The sequence below is a fragment of the Homarus americanus genome, unplaced genomic scaffold (assembly GCF_018991925.1).
Source record: "Homarus americanus isolate GMGI-L3 unplaced genomic scaffold, GMGI_Hamer_2.0 scaffold46197, whole genome shotgun sequence".
Lineage (NCBI taxonomy): Eukaryota > Metazoa > Arthropoda > Malacostraca > Decapoda > Nephropidae > Homarus > Homarus americanus.
In genome coordinates, this window is record NW_024723050.1 from 5,280,376 (window position 1) to 5,300,805 (window position 20,430).

Here is a 20,430-nt window from a genome sequence, read left to right on the forward strand (position 1 = left end):
AGGACAACTTTGGGTAGCCTTAGAATGTCAAACAACCACTGACGTCTGCTATTTCCTCTCCCCAGGGTCATTTTATGCTTCACCTCTACATTTGCTTGATCTGTATACCATAACCGTAAAATGAGTGAAAACTGTCCAGTAAGTAATATTTGTGGCTCTGGTGAGAAGAAACAAGGAAAGTCATTAATCTAGATGTTAAATGAGATGTTTTATGGCATTTTGATGCTTGTGAATGACTTGTTGGCATCACCAGTGTTTGGCCTGCCTACCATCTTGAGTTAGTGTGATCCAAACAGAGGATGCAGCTCTACAGTTAACACCCTATGACATTAACTGCTACAAGGAGATATACAAACAGAAGAAGAAAGAAGTTGTCTAGTTGTCTTTGAACCAATATTTTAAATATCCATCCCTAGATAAAGAGGCAGGCAATCCTACAGCTTAGTCTCAATAACTCCATCTCTCCCTATACCTGTACTTGCTGGCCTCTATACACAGTTTCCTTAACCAACTCAGGTAAATGTTATCTTATTGGCATATCTTTGTATATAAATGTTTGTTTTAACCTTTTTAATGTAATTTAGGTATTTAATTTATATTTTGGTGAGAATATTTTGACCACAAATGACCCCCAGGAATGTATCCCCTATTTATATTAGTAGGTGTATAGTAAACTTGTTGACTGTACATGTTGCAATTAATGTGACACTTTTAAAGAATGCTTGTCCAGTGTATAGCGAGATATACCTTTACTAATACTGTACTTTAACATTGCCAATAACGTAAACATTACAGTGCCACTCCCCTACACATACCTGTACAGAACGCCCGGATAATTCACGGATTTTTTTGCGATCCTCTATTATTTGCGGATGACACCCTGGTTGTACCCAAGAATGTCTGTGGGTAGTTTTAAAGTTGCCGGCATTTTCGCAGCCGGGACAGGGAGTCCTTCGTTCTAGAGACAGTAATTTCCTTTACCTGTATTGTATACACCTAGACCCCGACTTACGACTACGTGGACTTACGACCGTCGGGACTTACGACCGCCTCAGATATAGATAAAAAAAAAAAAAAAAAAAAATTTAAATGACACGCATTTTCTATACCGAAACGTTTCCAGTTAATGTAGTCTCCATGTATAATTAGAAAATTATGGGGGCCCCATGTGCATTCAGCTGACTACATTAAAGGTTAAGTGCTCAGTCACACTGTATCCATTCCTTATTATTTATTACTTTCACTGTACTGTATCCATTCATCATTATTCATTACTTTTACTGTACTGTATTTCATTGTAGATTTTTTATTTTTTTTAATCTATGTCGGACTTACGACCTGGATTTGGGTCCCTAACCCCGTCGTAAGTCGGGGTCTAGGTATATATGATTACCTGTAATAATAATAATAAACGGTTTATTAAGATAACATGGCGGCCCGAAGCTGAAAATATACAATGGACAGAGGTGATCAGATACATATGGTGAAATTGGGAAGTGGGTCACTTGATTGACAAAAGCTTTCAATACAAAATATATAAGAAACATAGAGTCAACACATAGATTAACTATAGATCTGGTACTGTGGGAGATGGTCTTGTCGATAATCTTGTCTGGATGGCCATCGTACCTGGGTGCTAATCCGTAGACACACACACACACACACACACACACACACACACACACACAAAACGCATACAAATGAATAATAATGGGAAAACCCTCTCACAAATAACCAGAAACAAATGTAGTATTAAAAATGTTCAATCTACCCTCAAGTACACTGTATGCTTTATTAATAACAAAGCATGGAGTAGACTTAACATTTTTAATAGTAAATTTGTTTCTGGTTATTTGTGAGAGGATTTTCCCATTACAGGTACTCCCCGACTTACGACCGACTTGACTTACGTCCACCTGCACTTATGACCTGCCTCAGTCGTACCAAAATGTGGTCAAATTACGTATTTTTGAGTCCCAAAGTCAGTACACAGACAAAATTTTCATCTGTAATTCACTTTAAAATGGCTGGCAAGCTTAAAAGTGAGTGTTTTGTAGTGCTGAGAAGTAAAAGAGACCCAAATTTTCGATTTTCTATGTGTTATTTAAGCATTTCTGACTTACGACCTGGATGTTGGTCCCTAACCCCGTCATAAGTCGGGGAGTGCCTGTATTTAATTGTATGTGTTTTGTGTGTGTGTGTGTGCGCACACACACACATATATTTAATATTGTACAGGTAAAAGAAATAATTGTCCTAAGGGTAAACACATAAAGGGAATATATATTTCTTTGTACACAAGTAAAAATGTAATGTAGCCCCCCCCCGGTCAGCAAACGTTATTCGCAGATTTGGCGATTCACGGCCATTTTGAGAACCTAACCTCCGTGAATTTGAAGGACGTGCTCTACTGTGATGTATACTTGCTTCATAGGCAGAAACAGGAGGATGAATTGGTTGGAAGTAACTTGGTATAGCCCATCCCCCGTCATAATTTTTGAAAGGACTTTTAAATTATCACACATGGGGTCTTTCAATGGAGTGCTGCATGAGGGACCTCCTGTATCCAAAGATGAGGGCCACTTGGTCCTGGCTCAGAGACATTTGTGGTGATGAGACAGACATCAGAAGCACGGCTGGCTTTTCTGGAGACTGGCTTGGGAAACTTTGTAAAGTGGAGTAGTCACCAATATTGTGCTGCCTCTGCTGTTCATCGACAACCAACCTCCTCATCTCCTGTAGGTGGGTTTGGTACATCTGTCACAGCCACAAAGCCGATTAACTCATCCAGGTCCTCCCTCGCTTGTCCAATGTTCAGCCTGGGACCACCTCCACCTCAACATCCTCATCAGTAGCATTTTGCTCCTCTGGTGGAGGACCCTCAAAGGAGTTTGTCACCTACTCTATGATCTCCTCCAGTCAGTCTTGGAGATCTTCCTCTGTCATATCAAACTCACTGCTCCCCACAAACAGTCAGTAGATACTGTCTGCCTAAACCCCTTCAAAATTGGTTACAGTGGAGTCACAATAATTCATGAAATGTAATGAAATTTGTGGGTACCTATATTACTACCTCCCCCCCCCCCCTTTTTTCTTTTTAATTTGGTAGTCAAATATTCATAATTCATAGCCAAGCGCTGGCTGCCACAGTGCTTATTTTCATAAGAAACCATAAAGTTGTGGAAATATCATTTCAATGTCCTAATATAACTTGAAATAAAGAAAATATAATATAAATATTACTTCAATGCTCTATTGTGGCTTAGAAATAAAGAAAAGAAAATATAAAACTATAAAATGAGAAAATTTTTCTGTAGAAAGTGAAATATGTATGGGAGTTGGGTGGTTAGGTGATGGACTGAGCTTCCCCCAGTTCCCGAGCACTCGGCACCCCTCCAACCTCCTTAATACAACATTATTCAATTTCACCATAATTCCCATATTACAATATTTAGGGTCATTTGGCACCAGGTTAATAAAACGTTACCATAAAGTAATTAATTAAAAAAAATTCCCACACTCAACCCCAGATGAATTATTTTGTGATATTAGATTCCTGGTGTTTTGTTTACATAGAGAGGTAACAGCCAGCCCAGTACCTGCTTGTCTTGTTGGCATATTGGCATAACCCACAGGATGATTATGAGAAGGGAAGGAGCTGTTTATGTAATGGAGTGCTACTTTTTGTATAATATCGACATGTTACTGTATTTTTTATAATACCTGTAGTATTATGTTCGATGATTACCGTATATCTCGGCCTGTAAGACGGAATTTGAACCTTAAAAAAATCAGCCCAAAGTTAGGTCGTCGTCTTAATCACCAGGTATAAAATTCTTACCTCTTAAATATTGTGGTTTAGCGTGTCAAGAGTGGTGATGGAAACATTGTAAACCACTCACAAGGTCCTACCTCTAATTATTTTATACTGAAACTTACGTTTCGGGAGCTGGATTAAAATTAAGGTTACCGGTATATTAAAATAATAAAAATGTATTATAAACCTGTCTAACATACCGTAAAAGAACAATGTACCCCGGTAATAAACACAACTGCAATCATCACCTCCCTCCCCCATTTGCCAGTGACGAGACAAGAAAGGGAAAGTGACCTTGACTGTGACCTCCTGTGGCTATTTTTAGCCGTCTTTGTGTTCGAGGTGGTCAGTAATGCATATCTGTATATTTTCTGATCATAATACTTATCTCCTATAAATAATTAATTTAAAATTTATTTTTTTAAAAGAATATTCAGTAAATGACTGCGTTAATTCTTGAAACTACCGACAGTGGTGAATTTAGGATGAGCATGATGAACACGAAGTCACGTCATCGGATTCGGAGTTTGGTCCTTAATGTTCATCGTAAATGTATCAGGTCAACTTCACCTACCGGGTATAGCCTCCCTTTTTTGCGAAACAAGTTTATAAATTAAAGAAAATACTTGCAGTGTGTTCAATATATTACAGTATATTATAAATAAATAAATAAACAAATAAATCAGTAAATCTATTTCAAGTAAATGGAAAAATTTTACTCACACTGACATTAGTTCCAGTTAAATAACAGACGCTTAAGTGAGTCACTAGTGTTTTCACTACTGTACACCAGCCGGTAAAATTTGATGCCAATACTTGAAGTGAATTGGCCTTATTTTAAATAACCAACCATAAATACATGCAAAAATGAAAAAAGATCAAAGGTGAGAAACATTATATTGTATGTATGTTGTGTTGTCAAAGGAAGAGAAACAATTGAAACTGCAATTGTGTGTAAATGAAGCAGAAAGATAGATCAGCAACCTAAGACTTGGTTACAATTTTCGTGATGCCATATGGAAGCAGGGTCTACCTTTAGACAATACTGTACATTATGCTTCCAATATCTTCCCAGGCAGTAGTATCTCCTTGTTTGGTAGCTGCCTACTTTTAGTAATATTACTTTGATACAACATGATAAACTAGACAAACAATGAAAATAAACAAACAAAAGTTATTTACCAAGACCTTCTCTCTGAGAACAGAGGGTAAGAGATGGAAGGGAGATAAGAAGGCTATTTATAGCCCGTCTTTGTGTCGGAAGTGATGCACTATAAATAATTCATTTAAAATTAATTTTTTTACATAGAATATTCAGTACATGACTGCGATTATAAAATATTGTGAATTAATATATTAAATGTGTGTATATATATATATATATATATATATATATATATATATATATATATATATATATATATATATATATATATATATATATATATATATATATATATATATATATATATATATATATATATGATTTTATCTTATCCACGTTTTCATTGTGGATTTACATGGGAACTTCGTGTTTTCTTCTTTCCTTGTGGTTATCAGCATATATATATATATATAAATATATATATATATACATATATATATATATACAGTATATATATATATACAGTATATATATATATGCAGTCGACCCTCGTTAAAACGGACTAATAGGGGGGGAAGGGTGTCCGTTTTAGCCGATTGTCCGAATCAACCGATTTAGGGGTTAATATTGCATAATATTGCATTATACAGCTATGTGTATGTTTATTTGAGTGCCCCGTCATAGGAGTCCGTTTTCTCTCACTTCAGGCTGTTTTCTCTTAATCATAGAGTGCAGTACACCAGTGACTTCTTTATTTCTTAGAAATGACACAGAATTTGAAATTGCAACTGGGGTTGCAATTGTTGAGGCAACTTAGGTATGTCTGATTACAGTTGGAATATTCAAGATCCATTGTGAGTGATGTTTAAAGCTTCAACTGTCTTTATGGTTGGTAAAACTTGTCAAGTCTGTCAGTCTGAATGGCATGTGTGAGGCCTTGTGTTTGTACAACCGCTAAATATATAAATATATAATGTTATGGTAATTATCAGAAACACATAGGCATGACGAGGTTTATTACTAAGTGATGAAAAGGATACTGTAAAGTGGGTAGTCCACAAAACATGTAGCTATGTCTCTCTTTATTTGAGTGGCCCGTCATAGGAGTCCGTTTTCTCTCACTTCAGGACGCCTGAGTCGACCTTTTTATCTTAATCTTAGAGTGCAGTACACCAGTGACTTCTTTATTTTCTTAGTAATGACACAGAATTTGAAATTGCAACCCCAATTGCAACTGGGACAATCCCAGAACCAGAAATTTGATATGGACAGTTCAGATTTCGTCCGATTTATCCTAAATCCAGATTAAAGGGGTTTGAATTAACGAGGGTCCACTGTATATATATATATACAGTTGGTCCTCATATTACGCGGTCCCGCATTCCGCGTTTCACCGTTAACGCGGTGCCTTGCCAGAACCTAACATTTTCACATTCCGCGGTCGTGAACCCCATTACGCGGAGAGCGGCTGGCAAGCCGCGCCATTTTTGGATCCAAACCTCCCGCCATCCGCCATGTTGTGTAAGAGGCGCGAAAATGGTGCGCACAAGGTCGCCCAGTCATCAAAACATTACCAGTTCTTCACCCACTACAGCCGGCCCAAGTCAGTGATAGTGATAATTATAGTGAGGATATGGACTTGTATGAACTTTGGGGGGTTTGACAAAGAGGCCCTGCAAGCCTCTGTGGTGGATAGTGATACAAGTGATACAGGTGAGGGCCAATAATCTGCCCTCTGCCTCGGAACCAACCGCCCATCCCCGTGTGCCCAGCCATCTTTTCTACTAATGTAAGTGTTAAAAAACCTAATATTATTGATATTTCTCTTAATTATTAATTGTGTGTGCATGCCATCATAAAGTTAAGATAATATTTTTACTACAACATAGTTGTGTGTCGTCAAAAAGTGGAGTTTGGGGATCGGCCCGGACTCCATTTCAATTAATCCCATATGTTATGTTATTCACTTTACGCGTTTCTCACTTTCCGCGGTACCCTCCGGGTTACATTAACCGCGTAATATGAGGACCAACTGTATATATATATATATATATATATATATATATATATATATATATATATATATATATATATATATATATATATATATATATATATATATATATATATATATATATATATATATATATATATATATATAGATAGATAGATAGATAGATAGATAGATAGATAGATAGATAGATAGATAGATAGATAGATAGATAGATAGATAGATAGATAGATTTGTGTAGTAAATGTATGTAGTAAGTATGTACAGTAATCTTTTTCACTCAAATCCTAATGCAACACTAATGAATTAGAATACGGTAGCTGGTGGGAACAGTCCCACCACCGATTGTCTCTCGTGAAGCAAGCTTATAAATTAAAGAAAATACTTGCAGTGTGTTTAATACTTTACAGTATGTTATAAATAAATAAATAAATAAATAAATAAATCGGTAAATCTATTTCAAGTAAATGGAAAAATTTTACTCGACACCGACATTAGTTCCAGTTAAATAACAGATGCTTAAGTGAGTCACTAGTGTTTACACTACACCAACCGGTAATATTTGATACCATTACTTGAAGTGAATTGGCCTTATTTTAAAAAACCAAGGATGTGTAAACAGCTTTGGTCAATGGGATGGTTGGTAAAGGACTACTGGGTCAGTAAGCTCCCAATGGTAAGTGTCACATTTGGGGTACTGGTCTTATACAGCGGATACAGCTCAAAAGCTACTTTTTAAATGGAAATTTTTGGGGTCGTCTTATACACCCCGTTGCCTTGTAGGCTGAGATATACGTAGCGTTTGTTAAAGCCATTTTGGAATAAATTATTTCCTTTTAAATCATGTAAACTATAATTTCTTGATTTGATAATTCGTGATGTCTTCTGGTAATTAACCCATGAATTATCACGACTCCAATGTACATCCATCGTTGCTTCTGCCTTAGCTCCCAATAGGTGTCTCCAACTGCTGACAAGGGTGTTTTTGAGAGACCTCATTCACGGTTACCTTCAAGTTCTGGAGTGCATGAAGGATATTGTAATCCTTGAGATTTTTAAGGTTTTGCAGCATGTGTGTCATCCTCTCCCTCAGGCACTGTTTCCACGACCATGACATCATTCAGCAGGAGGCACCTTTAATACCTCTTTCAGATGAGGATGGTGTCCTGATTGAGGGGCTGATGCAATGAAGTGTTGTTTAGAGGTAGAAATTTAACCTTGATCAGGCCATCACTGCTCAGGAGTTTCTCCTCACTTGGGCATGCAGGTGCATAATCTAGAAACAGTAACACCTTGACCTCATGCCTTTCTCCTATATCTGAAAGGCCCAGGCAGTGGGCACAAACATATGGTGGAACCATTCCATGAACTACTCACAGGTGAACCATGCCCTCTTGTTGGCCCTCCAGGACACTGTCAGGTGATCCATGATGTTTCAAACACCATCATCTTTATCCTGTGGGAGCCATCTGCACTAGCACACAGAAACAGACACACATGCAGCTTATTGCCATTGAGTCCTGGGGTACTGGACACCCTCCTTGCTGACAGGGTATTTTCATGTAGGGACTTCCAGAACATGGCCATTTCATCCACATTTTAGAGCTCATAACTGAGTGTAATTGTTCTTTTTGAATGCCAGCATCTCACTGAAGAGCATCACGGTTGCCGCCCACAACCTCCACCAAACCCAGTCACTTGAAAAATTTCATAAAATCTTGTGGACTGCCACTTGCACACTGCTGCTTATTCCTGTCTTCCATTGTCATATCCACTTTTTCGTACCTCACAGTGCCCATCTTTTTTTGTTTCAAGCTTTCGTCTTTAGACTGACCAGGCATTGTTTTAGAAACATAATTTTTTTTCCCTTGCATATTTAACATTGCAAATGTTTAGTGAACCTATGCCATACTCTGTCATCAGATATTTCACTGGCATGATTTTAACCCCTTGTGTACAAGGTCACCTCCGAGCTCGATAAATCAGCTGGCATTTGTCAAATAAAATATTAAGACTGGTGTCCCATAGTGAAAGGGTTAATGAGCTTCTCCAACTTTTTGTTGAAGCCATCATGCTTATGCTTTTCCCCCCTGCCCCTTTCTTGCCAACACGTAGGCATGGTGAAAAGCTAAAAAACACGGTCCATAAAAATGCAGCGTAACATGTAAATTGTGTATACACCACAGTAGTCACATATCAATAGAGTGTGGGTGGTGGGAATGCAGGGGCAAGTGAGTCACTGATTATCCCTTGATAAGGCTGGCCAATAGGAACAGTGTGTGGATGTAGTGCATGGTGAGGGGAATGATACCCAGGTAGCATCTACCAGTATACACATGTAACACACCACATGTTGAAACAAAGGCAGTACCAGAAAATGTTCCTGATACTGGAAAAGAAGAAATATTTCCTGAAAAATTCCTGAACCCCTTTTCAATTCTGGTTATGAGAATTTTACAGTACAGTATCCTGAATTCTGTTACTGAGAGAGTTTACTGGACACACAGAAGGGTGCATCAGTCTGCTTAAAAACTGCCAGCAGAATCTGCTTGAGACCTTACATAATATGGTAATTTTGTACAGTATTCAGAAAACTCTTCCACCCACACCTGACGGTTCACATTTGCTTCTGATACTTTGTTACTTCCTAATAATCCTCTACATATTCCTCTAGTAATTTATACTTTTAACATTCTCTGTTGTATCACTCAACTTTGTGAATGCTGATCTTCCACTTGCCTTGCTGAAAATATTACCTCAATGATTTAAGCCTGTACTGGACTGTATTTCTTATGTTATACACAATGTATCAATACAAAAAGTTATAATTGTTTGTGAACCTTTAAGTACATACTGTAGTCCATGCCAAGTAATTTGGGTTTGGAAGTAAGTATGAAAAAAGTACTGTAAATGGAATTGCATTGTTGTAAATACAGTAGATAGAAAGTGTTCATCTTATTTAATCTGTTTGGTTTCTGCCATATATTTTACTTTGACTCTTTTATCTAAGGTACTAAATGAGAAGATCAAGGAGCTAAACCAAGGAGATGGCAGTGTAGTTAAGGGGAAGGTTTTTAAGCGCACTAAATTTAACTCTTACGTATGCAACTCCAAAACCATTAAACTTCTCTACAATGCTGTACGTGAATACCGGGACGCCGAAGGGCGACAATTATCAGAAGTCTTCCTTAAGCTGCCGTCCAAGGCTCTCTATCCTGATTATTATGAGGTGAGTGAAATATTGTACTGTACTATAAGTTAACAAACCCTGGATTCTTAGAATAATGACATGTGATGTTGGGGTGGCATGAAGCAACATACAGTAGGTATACCAGAGGGATGTACTGGGGCCTTGTGAAAGAGGTGCACCCTAACATAATTTAATAGAACAGCCTAAACAAAAGAGTTTGTCTTGTCTCTAACCACCTTGTGCTGTACCAATAAATGGCTTGCAGGAATGAAAAAAGTTTTGTGTTTATGGTGCGGACTGAAGGATGAATAACACAAATATAAATTGGCATTAGATCTGTAAAGTGGGACACATTAGCAGTGTTATTATATATGTAGGGCTAAATGTGTCTGTTGTAAGATAATGTAGATTGATAAAAGTGGGGAGTATTTTTCGGAAGAATTGTATATACTACAGGTTGTACCTCTCTAGTCCGGCAACCTCAGGACCTGACCGGTGCCGGACCATGGAAATTCACCCTTTTCCTGGATAGGTAGTGACTTGTGCTTATGCTTGGAAGCACTAGCACCACTTTCTCTGCGTCATGGTCTCTTTGAAGACATATTGAAGGGTTAAATGTCGTATAGTAGCTTCTCAAATTTCGCGAGTTTTTAATTCAACGTATTTTATTGGAACACAAACACAAAAAAATATAAAAATAAAAATATTGACGGCGGAAACTTGAATTTCAACGGGTTTGAACGGCCCGCCAACGTGCAGACGACGTGCATAATCGTGTAAACAGCATCATTTCTCTTATGTACAAAAGATTCATTATTGTTTATTACTGAATGTCTTTTTATTGAATTAATGTTTATGTGTGCAAAATGAGCAATACAATTCATTAATAATACGTAGAATATTAAAACACACGAGGAAATGACACAGCATTGTTTTCGTTGATTACAAAACCAGTGACTGACTGGTTCTACATATAAAACTGAAGAAAATAAAACCTTGGTTGTAGCTGTAGTAAAATTAATATGGTTGTTTTAAGTAATGTTATTTATTGTTAATAAATGGAACAATAGAAGTAGCTAACGATAATGGTAAAGAAAAAAGAGAGATCGCGTATGTAAGTGTGCACACGTGAAAACATATCGTCATTACTTTACATAAGAATATGAAAGCAACACTTATTTACTGTTCATATAAATTTTAATTAATGTTTCTGAATTTGTTTTTATCGAATTAATGTTTGTGTGTGCAAAATTAACAATACAATCTATTAATAATATGTGAAATATGAAAACACACGATGAGACGAGACGGCTGCCGGCATTGTTTATGTTAAAGCTTACAAAACCAGTGACTGATTGTTTCTACATATAAAACTGAAGAAAATAAGACCCTGATTGTAGCTGTAGTAAAATTAATGTAAAAAAATTTATATGGTTGTTTGAAGTACCTGTAACGTTATTTAATGTTAATAAATGGAACAATATAAGTAGCTAACCATTAATGGTAAAAAAAAGTGAGACTGCGCATATGTAAGTGCGCACATGTGAAAACATATCGTCATTACTCTACATAAGAATATGAAAGCAACACTTATTTACTGCTCATATATATTGAAGGGTTAAATGTTGTACTCTGTATAGACAAGCAGAGAGAGAGAGAAAGAGAGCAGCCGAACTGCCGGATGTAAACAAACCTTAATTTCCCGCGGCTTTGTTGTTGTTGTTTTTTTATGGGGATAGCCCACCCGGGCATAGGTCACTGACCCACATTGGGGCCTGAGGGCCAAAAATTTAATACTCCTGTAATAATAATTCAGATAAGTAAAAAAAAAAGGGGGGGGGCTGCCTATCTACCTATTGGACAAACTAAAATCGTTCCGGACCACAGAATGCCGGACTAGAGAGGTACAACCTGTATTGGGTGAAAATAAATGAGATTTTTTATTTTTTTGGGATATGAAGTTTGTGTGACCTTGAAATGTAAATACAGTAGTGTATTTTTACTGGTTTATATCACTTATGATAAAGAAACACTTCATAATTTTTAAAAGCTAGTTTTGGTGTATTCAGGAATACTGCATTCAGTGATGAAAGGCTATATGAAAAAAAAAATATTTATATGAAGGTTAGAAGAAGAAAAGCAATACAGGGTGTCCCATAAATTTCCATACATAGGAAAAAATAAATTTTATATGAAAATCCATTTTTATTTATATAATTTGCTCTACATGACTACCATTCTGTTGAAAACACTCTTCAACTGTGCTGGAGTTATGCTTGTAATGGCGTTGGTGATACGTTGTATGGAAACTTATGGGACACCCTGTAGTTATTGAATCAGCTCTAGAATTTTAATGATTATTTTTCTTTCACCATTTAATTTCAGGTAATAAAACTGCCAATTGATCTTGAACGAATTCTGCACAAGTGGAAAAATGGAATGTATATAACCCTTGATGACATCATGGGGGATTTGACGCTCATGTTCCAGAATGCTTGCCGGTACAATGAACCCGACTCCCAGATCTACCGAGATGCTCTCTCTTTGCAACGCCATGCCTTGGAGGTAAGAAGATGTAGCTATCCTTTTGACACCACCAAATTAAACTAAATCAACTAATTCATGAAATTTTATACAGTGGTCCCTCGGTTAACGAACGGTTCGATTAACAAAATTTCGGTTAACGAATTACCTCCCATGAGGATCTTCGGTTAACGAACAAAACTTCGATTAACGAAATCCTTACGAACAACACGTTTTGTTGTGAGCATCAACTGATCAGCTGATGGGCTAGTCTGCCAATTCAGTAATCTGTTCTATGTTTACATTCGTTTCCAGTGGAGTAAATATCAAGAAGGTTGTGCTCTTTAATATCTTTGCATTTTTTATATTAAAATTATTAGTCATTTTAAAATTTAGTTAACATATTGATAATATATGCAGTACAGGGAGCTAGTTTTTTGTGCGCCCATGAGCAGCTTGACTCGGCCACCAGGCTTCAGTTTGGCTTTGTTGACAGTGGGGTGAACATCTATTTTGTTGGTGTCTTGAATATTTTTGCATTTTTACATTTAAATTATTGGTCATTCTGAAATTTGGTTAACATATTGATAATATATAGTGCAGTACCGTGTTGATTTAAATAAAATAATCTTGAGTTAAACTTAGTGAACTTAAAATTTTATTGGTGAAATGACTGCATCAAGCATGGGTCCCCTGAATGGTGCTTTCTCCTCCATCCCCACTTCTTTCTCTTCTCCATTCTCCTCCACCCCCACTTCTAATTCCCATCATCATCATCAACCAGGAACCTTCTACGTACCGTACACACCTCAAAGTAAGTGTACTTTACTGCATTTTTTTTTTACTTTGTATGTACTTTTCGGTGAGTTGGAACCAATTACCCAATATCCCATTGAAACCATGGATTCGATTAACAAAATTTTTGGTTAACAAACGACCCTCTGGAACGAATTGTATTCGTTAACCGAGGGACCACTGTACTTGTATATTGCATGGTTTTTGGTGCTAAGATGAGGAATACTGTACCAGGTGTATGCTTAACTAACCAGTCTGTTTTATGATGTACAATACAATGAATTTAAGTTTATGGCTGAGTTATGTGGGTTAGTATCAAGCATACAGATTTTCCTCTAAACAATGTGGTTGCTTGCTGTGTGTACACCATCAAGTGTCAGAGACTAACTGAATTGCTCCCAACTTTTCTTGCAATAAAATTTTACATATACAGTACCTCTGATGTTTCTTTCTTCTGCTGTGTAAGTGTTATACATGACGACCTGCATTATTTAAAAAAACATATGGAGTATATTCGTTTAATGATTAACATTCTCAGTAGGCTAAATATTTTGTCATTGACTAGTGATTGGTTACATATCTCAATGTTTACACACAAGTGCTATGAGCCATTGGCTATTTTAAGCCTGTCGCTTCTTGTCTTTGCTTCCTTATAAGTACAGAGTATATTTATTTTTATATTCATATTTTGATGTAATGTGTGCTTTTAATTTTTAAGTTTATGGCTCCATTATTGTATTGTACAGTACAGTAAAGCCTCGGATAACAACGATTCGTCTAACAACTTTTCGTATTTGAAACCCTAGATAATTTAGGACCCAACGCAGTTTACATCCTTATTTAATTCGTATTTGAAACCCTAGATAATTTAGAACCCAAGTCAGTTTACATCCTTATTTAATTCGTATTTACGACCAAAATATAATAAAAATAAAATAAAATTACATTTTCATATAAATAGTAACTAAATCCCGATAAGTAATATAAAAAAAATTTACTGTAAAAAAAATGAAGCGTGCCTTGTGCAAAGAAGCTGCCGTGCTAATGAGTGGTAAACAACACTCTGAGCTTGGCGGGCCTTTTGTTTTCACGCATCTGGAACAGGAACTGGAGAAAAACTTTCTCAGGCTTCTTATAGCATTTTTGCATCCCTATTCAACATGAGCAAGAGAGCAAGTGATGGTAGTGTTGTTTCAAAAGCTAATAGAAAGTGTCTAAGCTTAGCCGAGAAACTAGATGCATTAAAACGATATGAAAAAGGTGAGAGGTCTGTGGATATTATATGGAGCAAACAATGAACATATTTTCTGAAGTGGATCCATTAACAGAACAAAGCATTAAAATTTAAATAAACACAAATAACCTCTACATAAAAATGAGAAAAGAAAGCAGCTGTGCAAGGTTCTTTCGAAAGCTTTATTATTCGAAGGCCTAAACCATCAACTTCAGCTACGCCATCAAATTCAGCATCATAGGCAGCTTCAACATCAACCTCAGGTTCAGTAACAGTTTCAGCAACAGCTTTATGGAAAGCTACAGCTTCAGCCATAGTTGAACCTGATGATTTCGTCATCTGAGTAAAAACTCGAACAATATTAATTGGCTGTCCTTATGTTTAAGACTTTACCGCCATTGGTGAATAGAATTTTAGTTTTACATTCATAAATATTATTCAAAACATATATGAACAGTAAATAAGTGTTGCTTTCATATTCATGTGTTGAGAAATGACGATAGCTTTTCACATGTACTGAACACACTTATTGTTCATACGTTGGCGTTCCCAATCGTCTTGCCTTATTTCTTTACCATTAGTGGTTAGCTATTCCTAGTGTTCCATTTATTAACATTAAATAGCATTACTTAAAACATACATACAGGTGTTCAATTTTTTTTTAAATTAAGTTCACTACAGCTACAACCAGGGTCTTATTTTCTTCAGTTTCTTACCGTATGTAAAACCATCGTCTCTCACGAAATCAATGCCGTCTTGTCTCCTCGTGTGTGTTTTAATATTCTACGTATTATTAATGATTTGCATTGTTCATTTCACATATATAAACATTAATTCAATCAAATACATTTTCAGTAATAAACAATAATAAATTTGTACATATTCTTAAGATAAATGACCATGTTTCCTTGAGCGCGCACGTATACATTTGGTGTAAACACTGACAACAGTGTCGTCTCTTATCCTCTTGTGTGTTTTAATATTCGACGTATTAATGAATTGTATTGTTGATTTAACTTATATAAAGATTAATTCAATCAAATACACATTCAGTAATAAACAATAATGAATCTTTTATACATATTCTTAAGATAAATGATGCGGTATCCTTAAATGCGCACGTTTATATTGGTGTTTCCAATCCATCTCTTTTTTTTTCTTTGCCATTAGTGGTTAGCTACTTCTATTGTTCCATTTATTAACATTAAATAACATTACTTAAAACATAAATATTAATTTTTTTACATTAAATTTACTACAACCAGGGTCTTATTTTCTTAATTTTCTCGTGTAGAACTATCGTCCCGGACTCCCTGCTGTAAACACAAACAAAAACAATGGCGTCCCATATCCTCTTGTGTCACCATATTATTATTATTCATTTATATTGTATAAGGTGCATTCAGAAACATTATTTAAAGAATATAGTTTGCACTTTTCATTAATTGTATTGTTTTGGGGGGAAAAGAGGGTAAAAGGCCACACAAAAGATATGAAAAGGTCACACTTGGGAATGCATCTCATTATTATTGCTTTATTTTACTGGTAATTAATGATTCGCGATAAGACGATTCACCTTACACTGCACTATTGGAGGACACATTAAACTCGTTATTCGAGGCTTTACTGTATTGTCTTTATTCATGTTGTAGGGAAGTTGACTGTAAATAATATAGCAAATTGCTTTATTTACTACTCAGTTGGCATCTTTTTCCATATATTGTAGTACATGCCAATACAGTACTTTACCCAGTATTACCCCTTTTCCTTTTGGTCAATTAAAACAAGAAGGTCATAAAGTAGATGTTTTACCCCCCCCCTTTTTTTGTGAAGTAGGTACCCCTTTATTGCAAGTAAGAATAAAATATTTATGTAAATATCTTATGAGATGCTTTAATTCTATATTCCCCAGAAACGATTGGAGTTGAGTAGCTCTGAAGCTGTTCCCAATGTTAGTGCTCTGGTTCAGGAGTTGTTCATGTCACTTTTCATCAGTGTGTTCAACCATGAGGAAGAAGATGGTCGATATACAGCAGAATCATTCTTTGAGTTACCTGACTATGAAGAGGTAAGTAGTTTTGGCTCTTTATGTAACCGATATAATAGTAAGTAGAGTGTTTAAGAGAGTAAGATAATTTATACGAGTTACCGTAGTCTGGCCATAGCATCCATTATTCTTGAATATTTTTTCTACTCTGAGAAGCGCAAGGAGTTTTTCAACCAGAAATTCTTTCAAATTAACTTAATATACATGCAACATAGTTGCATACACCCACTATATACTTTTATATTGTTCTTTGTCTGTTTTGATGATTTGAATATTATTTTACTTTATAGGTTGATGGTAAAAAATCAAGAGTACTGTCTTTCGACATAATGAAGAGGCGCCTCGACAAAAATATGTACTCCCGCCTTGATCACTTCCAAGAGGACCTGTTTTCCATATTTGAACGAGCTCGGAGGTGTTCCAAAGTGGACTCCCGAGTATTTTTGGATTCCATAACGCTTCAGACAGAATATATGAGATTAAGGTCAGTCTTTTCTACTTGCTGTCAACATTCTGATTGATCACTTTGTTCCCTCAACTTCTCTTTTCTGGCTTTTGGATTCAGGTTATAATTTGCACTCCAATTTCCTGGCTTGTTAATTAATAATTTGGACAGGACACATGAGGAACTGTAACTAAGGACCATGTACCCAGCAGTCTTGTCCATCACAAAGGTGGTGTGAGCCTCACGCTGATGGTGTAGAAGCCACATCCACTCACAAGTGAATAATAAATGGGATTAATTTGAAAGGAAACGGATGTACATGGTAGTTATATGCAGAGAAGGTAGTTTAGATCTGCAGACAGTATATGAGATACACCCCTGTAAATATTAAGTTGTGAAGGGAGTGAAAGTAAGAATAGTGGAGGATGGTGAAAATTTAGTCAATGATGATGCAGGATAAGGGAGGGAGGTGGGTTAGCTATTGTTTGCAGATAATGATGCTCTAGTTGGCAGTTTAGAGATAAAGTTACAAATGTTAGTGAAGGAGTTTGGAAGAGGTGTATGGGAAGACAGGGAGGAAAAAATGTTAACTTGAATGGTGATGATATGAAGAAGGGAAATGTTTCAGATAATTGGAAGTATATACTGTATGTTAGTAGTGAAGGGAAGAAAGTAATGGGCGCATTGAGAATGTTGGGATATAGAAAATTAGTAAAACATGTACAGGGAATCTGAGCTGGCACAATTTTATGAGTGTTGTATTAAAGAATGGAAAGTGAAAGACTCTTTTTGGTGGGGGAGGGGGGTGATTCAGAGGTGGATGGTTTCTATGGGAGAGAGGGGAAGACCAAGGAAATAGAAGAATGAGGTGAAAGACACACTTGAAGTGGTTGAGATGAACTTTCAGGAAACCTTGGATGTGCAGGGATGATCAGAGTGCATATTTTTTTTTTTTTTTTTTTTTAATGTGTATGTAATAGGTTGTATGTAGCAGTAGGGGCAAAACACATGGGTAATTCAGGTCTTGTGGGAGGTGAGTACCTTAGAATAGAATATCTACTTCAACAGTAAGAACGAATAAATGACGGTGAGTTGAGGGAAGGTCTATGTGCTTGCTCTTGATTCTGGTTTGAAAAGGTGAAAAATGTACAGTCCATTGTCACAAATCTGAAATACTCAGACACCAAGATTGTGAGAAATTTGAATAACACTACTTAACCACTACCAACACACAAAGACTTAGAAAAAACATAACTGAATACATAAAAACATAAAATGATAATAGCTCGGTTAGCAGCGTTTGCCTCACAAGCAAATGGTCATTGGTTCGATTCCCAATGAGAGTGGAGGACTGGGTTCCTCTTATGCACTAACCCTTGTGCACTCAGCAGTAAATGAGTATGGTGACGGATGCACTTGCTGATGGTGGAACTACCCTTCAGCACCTTAGCATCCTGCCAGGGGGTGGGGAACCCACAAGCTGCTGAATGCAAAGAATCAGGAGATCTACATCTAACTGGCCACATTGCATCATAGTAGCAAAAGGTTTGTATGAATGGGAAAACTATTAACCTTTTGACTTCTGGCTCACCATATACAGATCGTCCTGTGTTGTTTTTATTCACTGTGGCCTCGCCGTATATATTTTCTAATTTTTTAATAGTCCGAGTGCGGTAATGAGAGGAAATTTTTTATTAATATTATTATTATTTTTTTGGGGGGGAGGGGTGGGGGATAATTTCTCATCACATGCATAATGTAAATACAGTATACCATGGAACATTCAATGTTTGCCTCCAACCATCAGTAACTCTCACAATGACTAATAGTTATGGTGGATGCCATGTTATGGCTATCTTAGGTGCCTCTTACAAGATGGTACAACAGTGAATATTGCACTGCTGTGTTTGAGGAAGGATAATCTATTTCATGCCATGTACAAAATGATGAAACTTTTTCCCCAATTTTTTACAAATGTGCCACGGGAGATATCCTGGGTCACAATTGGGCTGCAATGAATGAGTAAAATAAAATTCAGTATTGCACTGTAGGGAAAAAAATCCCCTGCAAAACAATAGGAGAGCAGTGAATGAAATCACAGTGCCCTTCTTGTTGGTTATGTGCTTACAGTGCTCAGGTGGTGGGAACAGTGAAACTCACAACTATGCACATGTTTGTAAAAAGAAAACAAAAAGACACAGTAAGAAGATGTCTGTATGAAAGAATATAAAAAGGAACACAGAAAAGATTAGAAATAATTGAAACATGTAGTAATGTACAGTACTCATCAAACTATTGTAGATGACATACAGTATATCCACTCCCAAATAATGTACAGTACAGTGACCCCTCGTTTAACGAACGCCTCGGTTAACGAACTGCCTTCCATAAGGATCTTCAATTCGGTTAACGAATTTCTTACGAACCAACCTCAACATGTTTTCGCTTGCACTGACCGGGCAACCAGCTTTAGTATCAGTCCGCCAATACATTAATCGGTTCTAGGGCTTAAATTCCTTACTATTTTAGTAAATATCAAGAAGTTTTTACTATTCAATAATTTTAAAAGTTTAATATTCAATTTTTTAGTCATTTTAACAATTATTGAACATAATTGAAGGTAAAGTGACTAGTTTAATGCGTGGCATCCAGCCTCTTAACACAGCAAACAGGCGTTAGTCTCTCTCTCTTTTCAGTGGAGGTAACATCTTGCTTGAGACTCTCTTCAACTAAATGCTTTTTTCTGTGTTTCCAAGCAAATTATTGGTCATTTTGAAATTTATTTTACATATTGACAATATATAATGCAGTGCAGTGTTGATTTAAAGAAAATAATCTTGAATTACACCAAGAGAACTAAAATTTTATGGGTGAAATGGCGCCATGGGGTGACTTCTCTTCCACCCCAATGCCTTCTCTTCTCCCTTCTCCTCCACCACCATTCTAATTCCCATCATCATCATCATCATTATCCAGGAGCCTTCTACATACACACCTCAAAGTAAGTGAACTTTTCTACCATTTTTGTTGAATTTAGGAAATTTTCGGTGAGCTGGAACCAATTACCCAAAAACCCATTGAAACAATGGTTTCGGTTAACGAACGACCTTCTGGAACGGATTGAGTTCGTTAAACGAGGGGTCACTGTATTATATATTCTCATACAATACAGAATTGTATATTATACCAGTACAGTTTATTTTATTTTTATTTTTTTATTAGCCCACCCAGGCACAGGTCAATGACCCACATCAGGGTCTGGG

At 36.4% G+C, this 20,430-nt stretch overlaps 1 protein-coding gene across 15 annotated transcripts in view; it reads left to right on the forward strand.

The window, feature by feature from the left end:
• LOC121863301 (protein polybromo-1-like) overlaps window positions 1-20,430 on the forward strand; it is a 76,875-nt gene that overhangs the window by 24,652 nt on the left and 31,793 nt on the right. For all 15 annotated transcript variants that reach the window (XM_042361898.1, XM_042361900.1, XM_042361903.1 and 12 more), the window contains 4 exons: window positions 9,944-10,162; window positions 12,509-12,688; window positions 16,588-16,743; window positions 17,013-17,206. In XM_042361898.1, the coding sequence (XP_042217832.1) occupies window positions 9,944-10,162; window positions 12,509-12,688; window positions 16,588-16,743; window positions 17,013-17,206 (749 nt within the window). The remainder of the gene's footprint in view (window positions 1-9,943; window positions 10,163-12,508; window positions 12,689-16,587; window positions 16,744-17,012; window positions 17,207-20,430) is intronic.